This window comes from Carassius gibelio, chromosome B7 (assembly GCF_023724105.1).
Source record: "Carassius gibelio isolate Cgi1373 ecotype wild population from Czech Republic chromosome B7, carGib1.2-hapl.c, whole genome shotgun sequence".
In the NCBI taxonomy this organism is placed as follows: domain Eukaryota; kingdom Metazoa; phylum Chordata; class Actinopteri; order Cypriniformes; family Cyprinidae; genus Carassius; species Carassius gibelio.
In genome coordinates, this window is record NC_068402.1 from 21344425 (window position 1) to 21368213 (window position 23789).

General features: G+C 36.3%; 1 protein-coding gene and 1 pseudogene across 1 annotated transcript; one reads left to right on the forward strand and one right to left on the reverse strand.

Moving 5' to 3' along the window:
• Positions 1 to 3099: 3099 nt before the first annotated feature.
• Positions 3100 to 18666, forward strand: LOC127961892 (phosphorylase b kinase regulatory subunit beta-like; annotated as a pseudogene).
• A 2343-nt stretch (positions 18667 to 21009) lies between these two features.
• Positions 21010 to 23560, reverse strand: LOC127961260 (type-1 angiotensin II receptor-like). The gene has a single exon (XM_052560303.1). It carries the CDS (start codon positions 23504 to 23506, stop codon positions 22550 to 22552), a length of 957 nt encoding a protein of 318 aa, XP_052416263.1. The 5' UTR covers positions 23507 to 23560; the 3' UTR covers positions 21010 to 22549.
• Positions 23561 to 23789: the final 229 nt, after the last annotated feature.

Sequence of the window (23789 nt, forward strand, 5' to 3'; positions counted from 1 at the left end):
ATAGCGAAACATATTCAGATTTTTTTTTAAGCTTCAGACCATGATTCCATTCATTCGGTGGGTTTCAGATATGTTTGATATTTTGAGCCACTTTTAGAACACACATTGTTTTCATCTGTCATGAGTCTCCTAGCAACAAGGTGCGTGTTTCTTGTGAGTTTGTTGTATTCTAACAACTTGACAGTCTGGTATTGTGTGATCCTGAATAGTGTGCATGAAGCCCAGTTTTTCTCTGGAACCATTTTCAACATCTCCATGTGTATGTTGCCTTAAAAGTGTTCCCATTTTCTGTCCTGACTTTCACCCCTGCAGTGTATTCCAGCATTTAGACAAATGCGTCTGGCAAATGCTTAAATGTTAATGTTGATGCTTTTGCCATTGATTGTTTTGCAATTATTTTTGGTACATAGATGACCGACTTTAACCCTGCCATTTAATATCTCTCCAAATTGTTTCAATAGCGCAGTGCAAACTACTGAAGTTTCACGCCACCTTTTCACTTTTTGAATACTTCTGCACCTGTCACAAATTAACAACATACCCAGACATTGACATCCCATCCATCAAGGGCAGCTTGAACCTGCTCCCATCCACCTGAACAAAATACCATCCTCCTCTGCAGCCCTCACGCAGGGCAGAATTAGCATGTATAGTCTCTGTTGATCAGTCCTTGTGATGACTCACTGCACTGCCTCCACAAACTGGCTGTGCCAATATGTCATTTAACCCAAAGCTGTGATTTGCCCTGTTCCCCGAGCACTTATCTCCCCCGTTTCAGGGGAAGCAAACAACAACAGTTGAGACAAACAGCCTACGCCACAAATATATTACCATCTTCCATTTAGACTAATAGATCTGTCTATCTCGACGTTTGACACATCCTAGCGCATTTGAAGGTGTGTTATTTATATTAGCTGGTTAATATTACAGTTTTTGGAGGCTTCGAAGGATGTTGGATATGTGCCATTCATTTTTCCAAGAAAAGTGCCTGCAAACCCTGGTTATTATTTCTTTGACCATAGCACTGACCAGAACGGCAGAAGTAATGATTGTTTTGAAACATAGCAAAGCCCCCAAGTTGTGATCTCAAGAAAACAAGACAAATTAGCTGCTAAGATGCTCTTGCCGTTCAGGAGTTGTGGCAGTGGAAGGTTTAAATGGAGGCTGGCTGTCCTCTGTGTGCAGGCAGAGGGCTTTAGCTGCTGATTGATATGAACCAACCTAAGCCTTCAGCAATCAGCAGCTCATTATCTCAGCGAAATTACTACATCATCCAGCCCAAACAACTGTAATGAGCTAGCATAAAGAATCAGGGCTCTGATCCACCATCATCTCCCTCGTCTTTATCCACAGTCTCTCCTTCTCTCTCCCTCTCTCTCTCTCTCTCTCTCTCTCTCTCTCTCTCTCTCAATGAAGCTTGTTTTCCTCTATTCCCTTCAACCACCCAGTCATCTGTTGTACTCTTAACTGCTCTGACTTTTCTTTCACTTTTAAGGTCTCTCTCTCTCTCTCTCTCTCCATTTTTAGTGAAGTCACACACTCCTAAACTCACGGGCAATGGATTTTACACTCTGTGCCCTTGCCTTTGAGTCTTCTCCATTGAGACCCAAAGTTTTCTAATACATCTTCTGTGCTTGTTTCATGCAGGGTCCCATTGAGAACGATGTGGTCATTCATGTGACCCTGATAGCAGAAAGTCAAAGGTAAATAAATCTCTCATGTCTTTCTCTCTCTTCATGCTCTGGTCTAATTGATGCATGCACACTATTATCGGGCTATTCTGTAGCCTTCATCTATCAGCACTCTCATTTAAAGCTTTTCTGGTGAGAGGGGGAGGTGAAAGAGGTCGTGTGGCCAGCTGGTCCCAGCCAGGCCTGCTCTGTAGTTCATTTAACATTGTTTCACCCTAGCACTTAACCCACCTCTCCCCTTATTCACTCCGCAAACCTTAATCGGGATTACTTGTCTAACCCAACCATCAGTACCTTCATTTAAAGCAGCTAGTTCCACTTAACACCTCACCTTTCCTGCATATCTTCAATAGTGTTGTTTAAATATTATATTGAAAGCAGAGGTTCCGACGGCTTATAAATGTACATTTGCATTGAAACCCACAGCATCAGAAGTGCCTGTAGAACATTCATTTATTTAATCACGGTTTCATTCAAGATTGTGTTGCCCTTGGACCATAATGGATTCTTGACTTCAGTGATTGATTAGAAATCCTACATAACAGCATTTGGATGAATGTTGCATATGTAAATATGACATTTAAAGTATTTAAAAATATGTCACAGATAATATTATATAACCAAAGATGAAATTGCCAAATGGATCCGTTTCACATTTCCAGGGTTCTGAGAATTACAAAAGTCATTATAGTTGGGTAAACTTTTATAGTGGTGACCTATAAAAAAAAAAAAAACCTTCCAAGATAACGTTATCTGTTTGACATTTAAAAAAGAGCAACAAATTATCTAGAGTTTGAGTACATTGGTCAAAATTTGCTATCATTTAACATCATTAATATTTAGAACAAGGTTTTTAGGAACAAGGGATGTTAGACATAGTGCCACATTAAAAGCAGGGTATGTCATTTGTTTCAAACACATTTTTTTTAAGCCAATTGAAAGTCTTTTCACATCCTGATAGCAATCACGATCAAGTTCAGTGGTCTAATTTATAGAGTCTGTGGAAGGCGAAGGACCATAAAATATTCAGTCATTCCTAAGCAATACAATGTAGTAATAAGATATATTTTTTTCCTCAACTAGAATCGCTATAATGTGCTTTGTTTTAAAAAGGACATTTTGATACAAGGTGATAGAATGTGGCACAACAATTGCACCAAATGGAATTACAATAGAATGATTGTTTCCAAACACATAGAGGAACACAGGTTATGATCTCAAGAAAACAAGCCAGAAAAATAATAATAGCATATATCTTCTGTTGGATTTAATTTGTTGTCATTTTTGCAGTTCCTTTTTGATTCCACTAATGGTGCAGAAATCACATACACCTTTAATAGAGTGTAATAGTCTCTGTCTTGCTTGTGTCTTTCAGATTGCAGGTCTTCCTCAACACCATGGCATCTAAACTCAGACCCCACAGCAGGTGGAGCCCATTCAGATCTGGCCCCAGAAAGGGCTGGTTAAGGTATGACTGTTCAGTCAATCAAACTGACCAACAGACAAATCTTCCAGACTGATCAATTTCAGTGACAGTCGCTCCATTAGACCACTGGTCAATTTGGGCCGACTGGCACATCAGTCATGTCAGCCGGTGAATTATTTTTGCATGCTCTTAAAGATTTACACAATGGATTGAACCTCACTAGTGCACTATTGATTAAATCAGTTTGACAAAAGACTCTGAAAATAGACTTTAATGTTTTCTCAGATATATACATGTCTTTAGTGAATATACGACCAAAATATTAATTAATTGTGACAATAAATCAATAGGATGTACTGTAGTGTTCATTTACTGAACAACCTGGTCTAAACTTGTCGTCATAAATCAGATTATTTGAATATTTTTCATGGGTCAGAAATCTTTTGCTAAATATTTTTCCTGCCCATTCTGTTTGTAATCATGTGTATGTGTTTGTTCTATTATCTGTGAGTGTGTGAGTGGGTGGTAAGGTTTTGTCGCTGGAACATGTAATTCACTGCTGTTTGGTTTAAACCCATTAGTACCTGCTTCTCTTGACTCCCTTCTTTTCTACAGTCAGTTGTGTGTGTGCATGCTCCGATGTGCCAATGAGTGATGATTTGCTGAGTATTCCTCTGTAAGGATGCTTATTCAGTGGCTGACCTATCAGAGACAGCTGGAGCTCTATTGATAGACCTGCTTACTGTAGATCAGCCTTTTCATCACTGTCACGCTTCATGGTAAATGACACAATGTCACATTTGACTAATGATTCACATTTGAATTTCTTGAATGATTCTTTTAGAAAGGAACAATAGCACTAGATTGATTGGTAGTTATTTTATTATAATATTATTTCATAAAATTATTAAATATTAAAAATTTAAATTTGTATTAATTTACAGTACCACTTAAAAGTCAGCAGACATGACTCCAGCTTTCAGTTACATGGTCCTTCAGAAATCTTTCTAATAGGCTGATTTGGTGCTCAAATAAGATTTGAATGTGAATGTCATGTTTGATCAGTTTACAGGGGTCATACGATGCAATAAAAAAAGTCCTTTCTCTTTGGAGAGTTAAAAGCTCTTGGTGCATAAAGAACATCTGTAATGTTGCAAAGATTAAAGTCTCAAATCCAAAGAGATATTCTTTATAAAATAATTCACATCCACACCCCCCTAAAACAGCTTGTTCTAACACTCCCCCAAATCTTGACGTCAGTATGTGGGAAGATTTGCATAACACCGCCCAGATGTTCATGCAAAGAAAGAAAGAGTACCTTTAATTCTCATTGTTGTATTGTTGTTGTCGCCTCCGCCATGTCGTATAGACCAGTGTGTTTTACTGTTAAAGCTAAACTACTTTGTTTGGCCTTCCAAAAGAGGACGATATCCACTTTGTCATGCCTGGAGCTGATCTGTGCTGGTCACTCAGGAAATATATAAATTTACTCTGTGGATCGCTAGATGGGCTTTCACCGTGGATGAAGCGGAGTCCAGTCCGGAGTTGTCACATGTGGTTGCCGCAATCCCAACGGCGCTCCTTCGTAGAATCTGCTGTTTTTGAGCCGGCCCACCTCTGCTCACTCAAGCCAGCCTCTGCTCACTCTAGGCCTCCGGTCTTCACCCCTCAAGGCTGCAGTGTGTGATGCTGTTTCATTAAGAAAGCGAAAACTACTTTGTTTGACCTTCGGAAAGCGGACACGACTAGATATCATGTTTATATCACGTTTACAATGGGTTCTATGTTTATGTATCGTCGCTCCGGCCGGACAGTGCATCACAATATGTTAAGGGGTGTAACATTTCCAGCACATGCTTGAGGTATTTGGCCAATCACAATGCACTGGATAGCTGGCCAATCAGAGCACACCTCACTTTTCAGACCGATGAGCCTTGTAAAAAGCAACGTGTTTCAGAAGGCGGGGCATAGAGGAGAAACAATAACGTACAGTATGTGGAAAAAAAAATTATTATTTTTTTTTTTCTTAAACCGCATAAACACATTTCATTACATCAAATACATCAAATAATGTTCTTTTTAGCAATAGCACATGACCCCTTTTAATGTGTCCTTTATTCAATCAATTTTATATTTAAATCAATCTTTTCTGTTAGTCAATGAATCAAGCCAAAGTCAGTGTTCAGCTTAACATTGGTCCTCAGGTCTCCAAACAAAACGTGTCCAGATTCTGAATAAATTCTACACAGAAATGTTCGAACACTGCAAAAATTGGTGAATCTTTTTGCTGTGCAGGCCATGCAGGTTTGGATAACTATCAAAGCTGTCTACGCTCTTATTTACACTCTCTACACCTTGAGTTGATTATAATGTTTATAATAATTCCTTTCTTGCAATATATATTGGCTGTTACTCATTCTATGTGGAGAGCAGTGCAGCGTGCAAAATCTGAAATCTTTCCAAGTTACTGTCAATGCCTTTCGCTTTGGTTCTACACAAGCTTGTTGTTGTGTCAGGTGATGTTTCTTCGGCACTCATTATCGTGTGCCACAACAAAAAGATTGAAAATGCATCCATGGATCAGACTGCTTGCTCATTAGGACTGTTTGTCTTTTCTAATTGAAACAAATTCTGTGTATGGTTACAGTGCTCAGTGTGTTGTAAACAGAAAATGTTTACACAATGGTAATATATCTAAATGGAATCTTCTCATCTACATTTTCCATGATTACTCAATCGTGGGTGTGATTGCATTTCAATTATATACTTGATCAGTGGTGCATTCCTAATGTAGCTCTATCCTTTACAAATCCAAAACCTGATATTTTTGAATAATCGTGTTAAACAGAAGCACAGAAATGCGAGCGGTTCATAGGTTCACATGCTGTTTCTTATCCGAGCATCAAGTCTGAGCGTGAACGTATTATTGCAGAATCCTGCGTATTAAAGAGGTTCATTTCAGCATCAGCGCACTGGCTTCACTGCCACTCTTGATGTGCTACAGGCTTAACATGTGTGACAGCTGCAGGTTTCGTGTCAGGCATGTTGAGCTCCTGATTAGAGGGAGGGAACTCTCGATTCACTTGTGTCTTCCCCTCATTGCTATTCTGCGCACAAATTTTACAAGGTACAGAGATCTGCTCTGAGAGTACAAGTGTTCTGTAGCATGAAGCTCTCTCGAAAAATGTTCGTAAATTAGCAGCTATTTTCCTGTTTCAGTTGGATATGAGCTGGATTCTCCTCAGCAGGGGCTTACTCTGCTTGTTCTGTCATTTTTTTCCCTTCTTTTTGTCGTATTGTGAAGTACACTTTTGTACCGGAGTGTTATTCTGAGAATGTCAAACTACAGGAGGTCAGAGAGAAAAAGAGCTCCATCTAATGTCGTAAAAATGTCAGCACACTCCCTGCAATGGAGTATTATTACTGAGGCGGGCATCACAAAGCTTTATTATTTCACATAACCAAGGTGAAGGCTTTGAGCTTAGCCTTTTATTTTGCTACGTTTTAGAATACGTGTACTATTACTTTTCTAAGCAATCACATTTGTTATTTCCACTTGGAAGACAATTAAATGGCCCAAAATATCATTAATTTAGATTGAAAGGTGAACCTTAGGCTATAAGAGGCTATAAATCTCCAAGTGGGTGGACGTTGGTGAAATAAGGTGGTAAGGAGGCAATACTTCTATTCCCATCATGCAACGTGGCATAAACAAAGCTTGCAAATTATTGCTTTACTGCTCAGTGTTTTGCTCTGCTATTGTATTTGCTGTAGTTGTGTGTCATGTGATTGTCAAGAGTCACGGTCAGTGACAATGGTTTATGTGTTTGATTTTAAATGTACTTGTCACTGACTTTACCTCTGTTTATTAACTTCCTTGTAACTGTTACTGTATCAGGAATAAAAGTGTCTAAAAAAGTGAATTAAAGTATCTACAAAGTCTCAGCTAGTGTGGACAATTACACTACTGTTCAAAAGTTTAGGGTAAATCAAATACTTTTTTTTAAGCACCAAGACAGAAATTGATGCTTTTATTCAGCAAGAACACATTAAAGGATTCGTTCACCTAAAAATGAACATATCACCCCTGTAATCATATTTTACAATATTATTGTTTTCTCTGTATTTTTGATCAAATAAATCCAGCCTTGGTTACAATATGAAAGGTCAAAAACATTAAACTAAGCACAGTTTTACAGTTTCTTTAGAAAATGTTTGAATCCGCTTATTCCTACAATTGTACAATTCCTACAAAAAATACACAGCAAAGTGTAATGATTCAGAATCTGGGCTTGAAGTCTAAAATAACTTTGAACTATCACTTGTACTTTTGAGTAAGACACTTAACACCAAGTTGATCCAAGGGACTAGAGAGTCTACAGCAAGTTGTGGTAGATGAAAGTATCAGCTGAATGATAAATTAATAATTATTCATTCTTAGAACGTGAGCAGCTTCCTTGAGGTCAGGAGGTGCTGTGAAATTGTTATGCTCAAATAATGGCTTAATTGCTCACATCTCTTTTGTCTTAATTAATGGCACTAATACCTTGTAAAAAAAAAAAAATCACAGCGGTATTGAACCAACTTAAAACAGCAAGGTAAACTGTCTTGTCTGGCTCATGCTGATTCATCTGTGGCACAGGTATGAGGGGATATTAATATTCACAGTAACGGGAAATCCCCATTTGAGACAGTTTTATCTGTTAATATCTCACTCGTTCCATAACTATCACGCCACCCAACAAAACCTTGAGTCTTTAATCAGTTGCAGTCATATAAAAGCCTACACACATCCTGTCATTACTGTTTCGTTGACCTTTTCTCCAGGGAAATTAATAACTTAATAGTTAAGTCTTTCAGAATCAACTACTGAACAAAACACATGGTATTAATTAAGCCATATGGTTCCTGTACTATAACGGCTCAGATAATGCCTTTGCGCACATAATGGATTGGCATTGTTGTTGTTAATGAGTGTGACACTATTTTTTTCTTTATTGCTATCAATAAGAAGCTCGGTCTGAGCGGGAGACCAGAGAGGCCTGTTGGCTGCATTGGCACTTGCAAATTAAACAATGTTCTGTGTGCTCTCCTGACAAACATTGTCTCATTTATTTCAGCTAAAAGGGGTTTCAGATAAAAAGAGGCTCAGAGTAAAACTATGGTTGTTATAATAAATAGTAGTCCAACAAAAAAAAAAATCCTTTTTGTGATCCCTTACAAAAATTAATCATGCTTTTACTATGAATAAAACCAAAATAACTGTGGTTACTGTAGTTATACCATATATTACTGTTTTAGCCATTTAAGAAAATTTATTTTGTTAAATCTGAAAGAAAATGATGTAATTTGTAAACATGGCATGATACTGAATTGGGCGACAATATGCCGGGAGAAATGGAGTGGGTCAGGCAAATTTTTTTTTTCAATTTCCTATGTTTTTTGTTTTGTGGAATGGCCCTTTTTGAATGAATTTCATTTTGTAAAATCTGTATCTTAATTAAAAAAAAATTAAATAAATTATCTAATCAAATAAATAAGAACAAGGATAGAACGCACTGTGGAATGAAGTCCGTAACTAAATGCAAACCCACAACTTTGCTTCCGTGGCCTGAAGAAAAGGCCATGATAATCACAAAATAATCATGCTTTTGCTACACTAACCATAGTTTAACCATGACATTTATAGTCAAACTGTGGATATACAAAAGGCAATCAGGTTGTTTGCTACACTTTTACTACAGTAAAACCATGGTTATTTTTCGTAAAGGGTTGGTTTGCTTTTCAAACAGTTGAACTGTTTTGTTTACAGATGATCTAGTTACAGCAGTTCTTGAGTTAACATCTTGGTAACAGTAGATTAATGAAAAAAAATCTGTACATATATCTGTACATTAAATCTGTATCAGTATCTCATTATATGGCTTTCAAAGACTTGGAAAAGTACTTTTATGGTTGTTTTGTAATTTTTGGAGCTTTACAGCCATGGTCAACTATGACTTTTCATAATGATTTTTCAAAATGTTGGTTTAAAAACATTTTTTTTTTTTTTTAGGTGAACTACCCCTTTAACTAGACACAAATATGGATTAAAGATGATTAATTAAAAGTCAAAACCTGCTGATCCACACTGCCAGCATTGTTGTTTTTTAAGCACAGTGACATTTAGGGCGGCTAAAAATAGGAACTCCAGAGTGTAATTATCCTCTGTATTTGATAGAGAATTGATTATATTAAGTACTGTATGACAGTGGTGGGCAGTATGCAGCTTCTCCCAGAAATACATAGAGAGTAACAGGGATGTTCATATGTCTGTCTGAGGTAAAGTATTTGTCTAGATCTACTAGTCATCCATATAGTTGCAGGTAATGCAATGAGTCATTTCTCTCCCCCTCAGATTTTTCGAATCCTTGTAAAGACTGTGGGCTGCTATCCAATTGTCTTTGATCTGAGCGACTTCTATTTGTCGCAGGATGTCATGCTTTTGATAGATGATGTTAAGGTTAGTTGGGCGGTATCACACCTCACTGGTTCCTCAGACAATGTAAGAAGGTCTCACTTTCAGTTCCATACCATGTCTATATTTCTATATAAAGAATGAATCAAATTTTGGGCAGAAAATAGGCAGTGGACAGAAATGGTCCCCATAAATCATCAGTATCACCCCTCAGCATTACAGAGTGTTTCTTCTGCTATCTGCACTGTATTAACTCGTCTGTATTCACTCGTGTTTTGCAGAATGCCTTGCAGTTTATTAAGCAGTGCTGGAAGATGCCAGGCCGACCTCTCTTCTTTGCCCTTATCAGTGAGGACAACATTAAGTAAGAGTCTGTCCAGGATCAGCCAGATTCTGGTTTTGTTTATGAGAGGATCAGTAATGTCATCTCTTGCCTCCTAGGGAAAGTTGCTTCATCCTCATCCTGGACATGCTGGTGTCTTTTAAGAAGGGAAACATCGGAGGAGTCAAAGTTCACATGGACAGACTTCAGGTGTGCTGTTCTTTACAATAAATTATTTTATTGTATATTAAAGTATTTTGGACTACTAGCTTTTCCCATGTAAAAAAAAAAAAAAATACGAAAGTATTAATAAAAATTAAAGAAAGCCTTATTTAAAAATGTAGTTCCCTGAATAGTTTCCTTTTGTTAAAATTGTGGAAATGTGAGAAATCACAAAGCATGGTTTGAAAATAATTATTATTAATAATGGCATTGCCTAAGGCATATTGCCTGTTTAGCCTTGAAACAAAGACAATCAAATCTTAGTTGGCAATTGCATTTAGAGAGCACAAGCAGATTTTTTGGTCCGTATATCTATTTTTTTTTTTTGGTTTCAAAATAAATCTTTTAAGAAATCTTTACATTTTAAAATGTAATGTATTCCTGTTTCGACCGCTTAATTTTCAGCAGCCATTACTCCAGTCTTCAGTCTAACCTGATAATTTTGATATGCTGTTTTGGTGCTGAAGAAACATATATTTTTTTATTATTACAAAGTTCAAAAGCATTAATTTGAAAGATAGGACATTATAAATGTATTTACTGTCATTTTTGATCAATTTAATGCATGCTTGCTAAAAAAAAAAAAAAAGAATGAATTTCTATCACAAAAAATTGTTATGAGTCCAAATTTTTGAAAGGTAGTGTACAATATATTGAGCCATTCAGTTATAGTGAAGTCACCTCAAAATGTCTACAGGTAGACAGTGGAAATATTGAGCTATATAAGTTTGAAAAGAGTTACAAAGTCATTTTTAAGGTTCATTGACTCAGTGTGAGCCATGAGACTCTGAGGTATCAATAAATGTTCAGAGAGTTGGTCAACCTGTCAAAATTTCAAGGGCACAGCACCTCATACAGAAGTTACAAAAGATATCAGAAAGCAGCTAAAGCATCACAGACTGTGCCTGTACAATAAAATATAGTGGTGGCAGTATGATTGTATGAGAGATGTTATTAAACAGGGGAATGTCTAACCATCTGTGTGCAAGCTGAAGCTTAAAGTCACACATTTTTTTTTCAATCTGCTACATCATGTTGTGATGTACACCTGAGTGAAATGGAGTATCAAAAAGAAAATTGTGAAAGGTGGAGTCTTTTTTCCGTTTGTTGTTTGTTGTTGATTGGATGGAGGCTGTTCTGAAGGTGAGCTTGCATTCAGACCAGATTTCAGATGAAATTATTGGAGAATTATGGCATACAACACGAGAGAGAAGTGTCATTTCCCCGGGAAATAGTTATGACGCAGTTTACAAGATGAGTTGCACAGTATTTCACAGTAATTTCAATAGCATTTGATTAAAGTGACAGAAAATAGATAGTGGGACTAACATTTCATGCTACTTTAAGTGCAATTGGGAGATGCAGCAAAACAGTGATTAAGATTATATCTGAATGGCTTGAAAGAAATAAAATAAAGGTTTTGGACAGTCCTAGAGACAGCACCTTGACAGAGATTCTGCCAAAAGACTTTGACACTTTGACAGAGATAAGCAGGCTCATATCAAATAGCTTTTTTACAGGACTGATATGAGAATGCGTTATCTATTTTTTTAAATCGTAATACATATGCACTGTTTCCACTTAGTTTCCTTCGTGAAATATTTAATTTATATAGCCATAGAGAGCATAATAAAGAATATCACAACAGGGAAACAATACAATTTTACGACACTGTAGTAGCTTAGCATGTTGATTGACAGTTATTTAGGACATATTAAATGTATCAATTCAACGCCTGTGTAAGATTGTATCATTCTTTGTGGAAACTTTGTAGACCCTGATATCAGGCGCTGTGGTGGAACAACTGGATTTCCTGCATGTCAATAAAGCGGAGTAAGAATGAACCTCCATTTACATCATTTATTTTCCTCTCCACCTTTATGTTCAATATGATTCACTTATTGAAGCAATTAAAAAAAGAAATTACCCTTATGGTTTGTAATGCATGCCTCAGGTTCATCTTCCATTTTCTATTGCCTCAATACTTCCTTTATGTTCCTTTTGTAGGATCCCAGAGTTTAAGAGCTTTGGAACTGGAATTGCCCAAGCACTCAAAAGTGAAATGTCAAACCAGCACGCCGAACACCTCGGACTTGGAGCAGCAACCCAAGATCAACATTGAGGAATAGCTCCATAAATTCACATTTGAGATTCTACAGAAATTCAATGTGAGCCACACTATCCTGTCCATGTGTGATTATGACTTTCATATAGGTGCTCTTATATAAATCATATTCTGTTATCAGGACTGTGACCGTCTGGCCAGTCAAGCCCAGCTGGCCTGTATTCTCTGTATTCTTCCTTGCATTTTAATGATTAAATGTGGAAGGCTAAGGTATTTCAGCAGTATTTAAATGATGAGCTTTTTAAAGAGCCACAGGACACGTCTTGCCGCATGGCTGCTTTTAAAGCTCATCTGAATGAAATGTCCACAGCTGTAATCCATTTAGTGCCTTCATGGCTAAGCAGGGGTTGGCAATGCTAGCTCACACCCTTGTCACGGTCTTAATTCCCGTAGTTACAGTTTATCTCGTAGCACAAGACGGTTCACACTCTTAAACGGACCTATTGAACAAGCGTTGAGCGATTAAATATATGCTTATATGTGATTTTATGTCACAATCTGGAGCTTCCACGTCTTTGGGCCTAAATGCTCCAGGGATGTTGTCTGAAAATGTGTTTTTATGGTTAACGTGCCACCCTGCTTTGTGTTCAGAGAATCTTTAAGCTGACTTGGAGAGAATCTACAGAAGAGCTGACAGCAGGAAACTTTGGTAAGAGTTCCTCTTTTCAACACACTCTCCAGAAGCATTTAAAGTTGCACTTATTTCCTCATTTCTGGGGTAGAAAATGAGATACTCTTGATATATGTATGGTTATTTGTATTTATACCTCTTCTTTGTATGTGTCTAATGTTATATGCAACTGAACACACTATGCACCTATATATTTTTTTAAACTCGCAAACCTCGTGTAGGCTGGCGGTGTGTATTGCTGTGGATGTTATACAGAATGTGCCGGTTCTTTAGCTCCCCATATAACCACTATGTTGTAATTGGCCATTGGGGCTCACAACCTCTGCATGTGTGGTGTAACTGTTGACCACTCTCTCAAGCTTTTGTGATCATGCACCAAGAAACCATGCAGCTCATTACTTGTTTGTCTTTTCCTTTTATAATTTTTATTTTGCGCATATGGTATATATATATATATATATATATATATATATATATATATATATATATATATATATATATATATATATATATATAATTTTTTTTTTTTTTTTTTTTTGGGAGGCAAGCTATTTTGTATCTTTCTCAACACAAATTGATGTCTCATAGCTGGGGCTATCACTGCAGCCGTGTCTCATTTGCAGTTTGTTTGTGAGCTGAATCCCATTATGTCTGTGACAGTATAACCTGTCCATAACACCTATTGATATTAATTCCCCAAAGGAATCCATCAGCTAAACGTGAAATTGGTGAACATTTAAATTTGTTGCTCAAATTACGTTAAAGTCACGGATTCAATTTCCAGGGAAAACACCTACTTATAAAACGTATACCCTGAACACACTGTTAGATGACTTTGGATGAAAGCGCTTGCCAAATAAATGAATGGTCATTTAAATTACAAAAGTGTAGCAAGTATAACACTGTATTATAAAGTGTATAAACAGCAGGGTCTGAATGCCCAGTGCCACTTTGTCACTTTTGATCGTTTTCATCCCAGAGAACCCAGCTTGAAATATTAATGAGGATTTAAATGCTACGGGGGTCAAAATCTTGGAATATATAACAACATCTCATTTATTCAAATGAGCATCATGCTGCATTACAATTCGATTGAAAAAAAAAAAAAGTTGAAAGAAGTTTGGCGAGGTTCACAGAGTTCTTTTAACAAGCCTTTTTGGTGATACAGTATATGTGAAATGATTTACTTTTGACCTCCAGCTACATCATTTTTCCATTGCTTATGAGGCAGCAAGTCTTACAGTTCAGTTCAAAACTTTAGGGTCATTAAGATGATTTAATGTTCTTGAGGTCTTTTATTCTCACCAAGTCTGCATTTATTTGATCCAAAAATATAGTAATAGCACTTATGATATATTTTAAAATGTAATTTATTCTTGTGATCACAAAGCTGCATTTTTGCAGGCATTACTAAAGTCTTCAGTTTCACATGATCCTTCAGCAATCATTCTAATATGCCGATTTAATGCTCAAGAAAAAAATCATTGTGTTGCAAATCATTGCTGCATAATATTTTCAAATACTTAAAAAAAAAAAAAAAAATCAGTTTAGTTAAAATAATCTTACTGACCCCAAATTTATGAACAGTAGTGAATATTTTAGGAATAAACTATATTTTGTAATACGCTATAGTGCAGCCCCATTTATGTTTGGCTCCACTGAAAAAGTGAGGATATCTCTGTTGTACTGTGTTGTGTTCACCAGGTCCATTGTGCTCTTTGCTGCCAGTCTCTTAATTAAACTAGTGGACAGCCTTGCACCGAGCATTACTAGCGTTTTAGTGCATGGTAAGCAGGTAACTGGAAAACAGGAACGGGGCCTAAATAATTATCAACAACATCGGAAGTCAAAAATATAAATTTAAATCTGGGATTTCCCACCAACTTTTTAATGTTTACTGACTCTAATAGGATAAAATTTGCCTTAAATTCACATCAATTGTATGATTCAGTCATGATGGACTCCTCTTCCTATTATGCAACATGAAAGTGTCTAATTGCATCAGTCACCACTGCCAAAGTTAACCTGTTGCCCTTTCATTTGATGCTTAACCACTCTTTCTGCAGCAAAATCTCTTTTACCCAGAACTCCTGCAGCCAACCCATTGGTTCGTGTATCACATTTAACATCATTGTACATTTACCTTTTATTTGCTTTGTGTTGAGACAAACATTACGTGTGGTGTGGAGTGTTTGTATAATGAACTGCCATAGATTTCCAACATAGGCCTCTTTAGCCCCTGGTGGTTGTGAAATGATTCATCAGAGTTGCGCACTAGCAGTGAATCTGCATATAAATTGCATCCTAGGGGCCTTATGTTGTGGGTAAGATAAATGGGTACGTTTGGGTTTGAAAATGGGTCATTCTTTGCATACGAGAGCAGTCTTAGCTGACCTGCATGTAGAATTATGGAGTCTTAGCCTTATTTAATTTAAAGAAGCTTAGCCCTTACCTGTGTGCTCACTACTCAATGTGTATTTGGGTAAATTCCCATAGCAGAGCAATATTGATGTCTGCTGGGAACTATAAGGATATATAACAGCAGATCATGCAAAGCAAGCCACCACATACCTAATCCACACTTTTAAAAAATATATGCATTTCATTGCATAAATATAACATAACAAAAGACCAAGGGACAGATTTATTAACTGCTTGCACTAGCGCAAACCATCTTTTGCCATTAAAATACTACTGTCAGGATTTACTAAAAACACGCAATGAAGAATTAGCGCTGAAAATTTTGACACTGTTATTTTTGTGCCGAACATTATTATGGGAGGAGAGTATTAAAATGAATCATGTGACGATATTTACTAGCGTTTGCGCTCATCAAATTAATAGTATTTGCGCAATTATTTAACGCCCATAAAAAGCACATCTTAAACTATTTAAATGGTATTTGCGCAATTATTTAACCCCCTTAAAAAGCATGTCTTAAACTATTTTGCGCCTGTGTTGCAAGTAGGTCACCCACACCTGATGATCATCAGCTTTGCTTGCATTTGCAACTATGCTAATTTGCGTCTATGTCTTTTAGTTTGCGCGTTGTCTGTAAATCACTTGCAGAAATTTCCACACCAATTTGCACTGTTTTGAAATTGCGCTCTTCCGCTAATTTTCCCTGTTTAGTAAACCTGGCCCCAATAGGCATCTGATAACAAACCACACTAGATGTAATGTCGCTTTTCTGGGCCGTCACATTTTTTTCTGGTAACACCTGGTCTCGTGGTGACTTTTTTCCACTAACATTTCACAATCACAAAGTACCCAAATAGCTTTTAAAACATTTTTTCTTTTAAAGGCCAACAAACCCTTAATTCTGTTATTTTTCCTATATACTGTAAATGCCACTTGATGTCCCATACAGTGGCATTTCTTTGCGTTGAAATGTAGATAATAAGCAAATCTGACTGAAAACAATAACAACAAAACCAATACAATTTTAATGAAACAAAGTTGGATATGTAGCAGCATTTACTTAGATTCATTCACATTATGATATGTTGTGGAATATTGTGCTTTATACAACATACTCTCATGGCAATTCCTAACTTTTTTACATGTTTGCCAATTGGTGGCTATTTTGTATGAATATTGTATGACCTAATTCGTTCACTTTCATATGACTTGCCTTCACCCTTCTGATGGTTCGATTTAGTGTATCATCATGCTATGTTCCATCCAAAAAATCACACTTTAACCAAATTGCTTTGTACAAATTCATACAAATCTTGATATGTCATGAAACGGTTACATTTTCTCATTAGACCAGAATGGATATTTTAATGTGGAAAAATCTTGGTTTGAGTACATTAAAACCCATTCAGAGAAAAAGAAACAACTAAAAATACATGTCTGAGAAATGATTCTTCATGATACAGACTGACGACAGTTCTGTTTTACCAGGTGACTCTCTAGCTCCCTGTGTCCAGGGGTCATTAAAGACATCATATACAGCAAGTGCAGCCCCCATGGCGAGCGAGAGGCCATGCTGCAGCAGGAGCTCGTCATTCACATTGGCTGGATCATCTCCAACAACCCAGAGCTGTTCAATGGCATGCTGAAGATCCGTTTGGAGTCCGCCATCAAGCATTCCACAGCATGGGCCTCAATAATAAAACATGCTGATGTCATTAATTAATCATATCTTTTGATATAGATAATTTCTGTCAATTATTTACATGGGTTTCCTTAAACGTCTGTTTTTCAATCAGATGGATTGTTCAAGCCATGAAACATGAGTCGAAGATTCGTGCTGGGGAAATGCCACCTCAGGACATCTACCAGATGTCCCCTATTGATGTCAAACAGTTCCTGCTGGATGTCCTCCAACCTCAACAGACTGGCAGGTGCAGGATGCCCACCATCTGCGTGTTAGTGTAGATGCTTGCCAAGTCTGAATCATCTGCTGTGTCCAATCGCAATAGTAGCGTTCAGTTTATCATCATTCGATTATTCCTAGTTTTCAATTGGGCAGCTGAGGTAAATTATCAAGTAAAAGACTAAGGTCTTCTGATAGTGCACTTGGAACACATTTCATTTTCTCACTCTATCTCACTATATTACTGTTTTTACTGTATTTTTGATCAAATAAATGCAGCCTTTTTGAGCATTAAAAAAAACATACTGACCTCAAATATGAAAAAAAAAAGAATCCTGCTCCAGAGCTAGTGTTCAAGGATTTCTCCATCGCAGCAGTTTTGAGGGTTAATTTTACACTTCTGTACTTTCATAGATCATGGCTCAATAGACGTCAGATCGATGGCTCCCTCAACTGCACTTCTCTCAATTTCTATGAGTGTGTTTGGCAAATCCTGGAGAGAACACGTAATGGCATCACGGTTGGAGGAAAACGTCTCCCTCGGGTAACTTTTCTAAATAATTTCAACATATTTTGGAAATCTTAAGCATAGTATTATTGAGGCTGAATAGAGAATAAATAATCGCATCATTAAATAATCATTTTAAATGTGCTTAAACATTTTGAGATGACCACTTTATACTTTCACTTTCTGCAGCCACCTACTCTATCAGATATGACCATGTATGAAATGAATTCTTCTTAGTTGGTGGAAGACACATTGAAGAACATTGTTTTGCTGAGTACATTGTGGAGGTGAGGCACAGTTTGTCCCTGCTACAGCTTTAACATGTTCTATAACACTAGGATTTGTAATCGGACATATCATTTGGCTGTTGTTTGTGTTTGTGTCTTTGCTAACCTGAATGCAGCTGTTGATGGTGGTGTCAATTGTGCTGAAAAGAAACAATATATAATTTCAGGATCTTGCTCACATTTGCATCGATTTTAAAAACCCAGTTTATGTACCACAGCTTATTGAGCAAGAACCATTCAACTTGGGTATGTAAAGAGAACCACATGCCTCATTTTAAATGATTAATTTAAGGTCAGTTTCCACTAACATCATCCAGTAAGTTACTGAACTAACTTCATGTTATTATTTCAGGATGTGGTTAAATAGTGTTCTAGGTGTTGTCGGGTATAAGTTTAAATGTGAAGATGTAAGCTGTTTTGCAAGTGTTTTTGAATTTTGCAAGCATCGATTGTTATGTATTGTGCACGTTGATCTTCACTTAATGTAGTTTGTTTGTCATTTTGAAACTTTTGTCAGTTTACCTCAGAGCTTCTGACTACTAGTTAATGTGTCATGTATCACCTGAAGGGCATGAAAAATGTTTTCACTATGTTCTTAAACAGCAGTTTCTCTCCATTATTACTGAAGAAATGTATATATATTGAAAAATAAACTCTCCATGTTTTAACTTAATTGCAATTTTCTGTCTTTTTCTCTTTGTCAACTACACTGAAAACTTCAAACGTTTTGACAGAAACATAAAAGATGTGATAGATAGGTATAGGGGGAAAACCCTGAGAAAAAGCTCAGCAGAAATCTTGTTTATCAGAGTGAGTGGGTGTTTGGACTTAGTTCCTTATTTATCATGCTGTATACTGCCATCAGCCTCTGCTTAGTGTATGTCAGAGCGATCAGATGTCTCTGCAGTTCTCCTGAGGAATGAGTCTCAAACTCACAATATATTGAACACGGAGACCAGACTAAGAGACTGAAGAATCTGTATTTGCCCCTGAGGCCTTATAAAAGCTTTGAATGGAAACAAGATTACACACTGGTGTTTAAGGGCTGAACAAAGCTAAACTTCAAGTTCTTAAACCAAAATCTATCGAATGCAAGTATGGGAAGCTTGTTTTGCTGATTTCGGCAGATAATTAAAAAAAATGGCTGGCGCTTTTGAAGAATGTAATGCACTTCCTTTAGTCTTCATGCATTTTTTTCTGATTTGTATTATTAATCAATGCACCTTTACACCCAGTGGTGCAGTACCTATCCAAATTAATGTACACTTTTGCACGGCCATATTATGAATCAAGCCACCCACTTGAGAAAAGCAATAAAACCATTTTAAAACCCTCATAAAAGTTAACAGGCCCCTTAAAGTCACAGTGTGTGTGCGGTCTGAGGTCTGTCTTCAGTTGTCTCCTACTTAGTCCACATGAGGGTCACCTTTGCGTAGGTGACATTAGTGAAAAGGATCAATTGTAATTGTTAATCTTTGCATCACATGCATTGAGCTGACAATAACAGCTCTTTAGTATCTGATGGAAATTGCATGGTTATTAAATTTAATCTATGTATGAAAGAGACATACTCTAAGCATTCAAAATAGAAATATTGTGAAATATGGCAATTTAAAATTTCCTATTTGAATTTATTTGAAAATGTAATTTATTACTGATGAAAAAGCTAATTTTTCAGGAGTCATTACTCTAGTTTGTTATGTCACATGCTCCACACTCTTAAAAATAAGGGTGCTTAAAAGGTTCTCCGCAGCAATACCATGGGAGAACCATTTTTGGTTCCACAAAGAACCTTTTGTGAAACAAAGTCTCTTCAGATGTTAAAGGTCCTTTACAGAACCATTTAGACAAAAAAAAAAAAAAAAAAAAGGCATAAAGCATCTTTGTTTTTAAGAGTAAAGAAACATTTCTTATCAGTATTTCTTAATTTGTTCAATTAATATTTTTTTTATTTGAGAAAGTTTATTGCTCTACTTTTCCTTACAAGAATTCCAATTTACTGTAATGTACCTGTGCAAATGGCTATAAATCTCAAATCAGTCAAATCATATTTTGTGCAGATTAATGTTTTTGTAAGAGCCATATTTCATATTCCAGAATTTATATTTTCACATTTTTATTATGTAACTTTGGTACAGTATTTGTTTTTTGTTAATAAGTTATTTACTGTTGAATATATTTACTTGGTTTATATTTGCTCTTACTGCGCATGTTCAGCGACGTCATTTTGGTAGTTGTGTGAAAAGATATTGACGCATATGCAGTAAGTTTAGACGAACGGAAGAACTCAAAGCTTTTGACCGTTTCATAATTGTTTTTCATATAGCATAAATTGGCTAACAAGTATCTCTTCAAATAAGTTGTTGAGAAGATATCGCTGAACAAGAGGATTATGCTGTATTTGAGAAATGTGATTCTTTATTGACTTGGAAGAATAAACCACGATGAAGGAAACTTCGAGACTTCGAGTGATGAATACAAATTAAGAAGAAACGCGTCAAAACTTGTGAAATAATTACAAAGATACTCACATGTCCCCCACAGTTTTTGTGGAAACACTGATACAGTGATTCTTTCAGGATTATTTGATGAAAAGAACAGTTCTGATTTAAAATAGAAAACTTTTGTAAAGCAGTGTATCTTAAGATTATTGAGCAATATATTGAACTGTCAGCAGTGTTGTATGTTTTTCCCACTACTTCATGAATAACTTACCAGTGGTGCAATGAATCCTCATTATAAACAAAGAATCTGTGCCACCTCTTTAATTTTACTTAAAAATCAATTGGCACTTGCTCTGGAAATCACTTCGTTTATAACTAGACAGCTATGCAATTCTGAGTCCCAAACCCTTCTCAGACATGTTTCTATCCTCAGGAGATGGTTTTCATATAGATTTTTCTTTTATAAGCTATTCCCCATACTTCCTAGCTGTTGTCCATTTAGATTTCAGAGACCTCTTACAAAAGATAGGAGGAAGTGTTTCGCAGAACTGGGAATAGAAGAAAAAAAAATCTAAGAATGTGACGGCTTTTATTAATAATCTCAAACCATATCAGTCTTATTCAGTGTCTGCTGGTAAATACATGTGGTCTGATTGGAAACAGGAACAACATATACAAATACACAGAAGGAGCAACTCAGCTGATACTGTTGTACTCATGACAACAGCTCAGCTGTTTTTAAAATAGTGTTCTTTCTAATAATAGGTAATTAATAGGTACTTTTTTCAACATTATTGCACACATGGCTTACAACTGAGCAAGCTACTGTACTTCCATTAGCTTGTACAGTACGAAATGCTAGCAGCAAATGCCTATACAGCTCTTTCAGTCCCTAAAAACAAAGGGATTTATGACTAATACATCAAATCACAAAACAATGCGTTTTCAAATGAAAAGCATCTTAAATTTATAATACTTAAAAGTAACAAAATGATTGATGAATAACAAAAATAGCATGCATCAAACATTACTTTTATTTATGCACTGCAGTTTAAAGTAATAATGTAATTCATAAAGATAATCAATTTGCATCACAGTGGTGATTGGATGCCATTAGAGATTGGTGTATCAGAATATCCAATATGGTTATGTTTCCTTGTTTTTCACATTAATTCATACAGTATGTTCATTATTATTTATTTTTCATATAGTTTTTATTACATTATATTCATATTACCGTTTTATCTTACTTGTGCTCAGTTACTCGAGTATGCATTTATATTCAGAATTCTAGTTGTAGTCAAATTCCATTGACGTAGTATATTTCCTTCATTTGATATAATAGGTACATTTTGTCAAGCTTAAGTGATGTTTGGACAGGATGTCTAAAACTTATTTTCTATATTTTATATGCAAGGATGTTTGCTAATTTATTTTATTATTCATTTATTTTATACATTTTTAATACCAAGAGTTGGTATTTGCAGGAAGATTGCTAAATGCTATTGTTTCTGCTAGAAGGATGTAAAACTACGAACGGTCTTCATTTCTTTTTATCTTACTTCTACGTAGTAGATTACCTAGTCCAGAACTAAATTCACCCTAGGTATAGGGGGAATATTTGACAACACTTATATAATGAAATTAATTTGACATTTTTTTATTTAGACATTAATATTCCATGATGCTGTAAGAGGATGGAATTCTAGTCTATACTGTAAATTGCTCCTAAAATTGGCTTCTTTACCTTTTTTCTCTTATTGCATGCTTCGAAGATCTCTATACTCAGACTTTAGTCTATTCTTCAGAATTTCAGCAGAATATATTCAGGTTGGATATTATTCATTTTAAATTTTCAGATTTTACATTGAATCATCTGTAATCATTATGGCTTATACTTACGATCATTGATCAGTGTAATAAAATATAATTTTACGGGCCGACTTTGCTAGGATCACTTCTCAGTGCATCAGAGATACGTTAAAGTAATAAACTCTACTAATTATCTTTCAAAAGTGCTATGCATTTAGTCTGAAATTCATCCAAATGCATTTTTAGAAGGTGCTTCTATCACTGTCCAGTTTCTACTGCATATGTTGATATGACAATCATTTAGTCCAAGTTGTTAGGCAAAGAGGCTTCTAGTGAGCTGTTCACTGCTCTGGAATGATCCCTCTCTAAATGTTGTGAGCTTTTAGTTACCCCAAGTTCCACTGGCCTTTTGCGTTTACGTAAACTCTTTGAGGAAAATGCATAGAGAAATGGATTCACACAACTGTTGATGAATGTAAGACATCCAGCAATGTCACCGATGAAAGATAGAACCGGCTCCGATTGTAAGAATGCTGCACAAATTTCCTCTAATTTTATTATTTGGTGTGGAGCCCAAAAGATGAAGAAAACTACGATAATCCGTGTGACAAGTTTAGTTGGTCTGTGTCTGTGACTGAATGATCCCTGTGTGGCTGTTTTGTATAGGCAATAATATGAAGTCAACATGACTGTGAAAGGAAGAAAAAATCCAAGCAGTGACTCCAGTAGAGCAACAATACGACTTGTTTCTGATTTGAGGATTCTTTCACACTCCATTTTGGATTCACCTTGAACGATCTCTTGTGTTAGTACACCAGGACAAGAGAAAAGCAGTGCCAGAGCCCAACAACTGATCAGCAGCGCTCTTTCTCTTCTGTTGCTCATTCTGGAACACAACTGTGGATGTCGAATCCGTAAACAGCGATACACACTCAGCATAGTTACTGTTATCACACCTGAGTATGCGCTGCAGTAGACGAGTGCCGCGAAGAACTTGCAGGTTACTTGGTCAATGTTCTCTAGCTCACTGTAGATCCACACAGGTAGGGTTATCAAACACAAGATGTCTGCAGCTGCCAGATTAAGCATCAGATGTACGGTGAAATTGTTCTTTTTGAAACGAAGAAGTATGTAAAGGATTACTGCAATATTACCAGGAACTCCAATCATGAAGCAAAGCCCCATCAGGCCACTGCTGACCAGGTAAGCTGTATTCCAGTCGGTGGAGTTTAAACTGGCGTCGGTGTGGTTCTCCATGGCACAGACACACTAGCATTGCCTTAAGACAAAGATCACCACTTTCACATTTGCACACTTATTTATAACTGATTTCATAATTTCCTGACATACACACCCACAGAGTTCTCTTGAATTTTTTTCTTTCATAATCTCATAGATCTACAGGAAGTTATGACTCTATCAATGTGAAATGTATAAAACACTGAGAAATTGTAAGGTGGTAAATAAAATATTACCATATTGTTATGAATTTCATCCACATAAACCACCTGTTCAAGCTTTACTTATGAGCACACACTGC

Coding starts and splice junctions, on each gene's coding strand:
- LOC127961260 (XM_052560303.1), bottom strand. CDS start 23,506: ATGGAGAACCACACCGACGCCAGTTTAAACTCCACCGACTGGAATACA.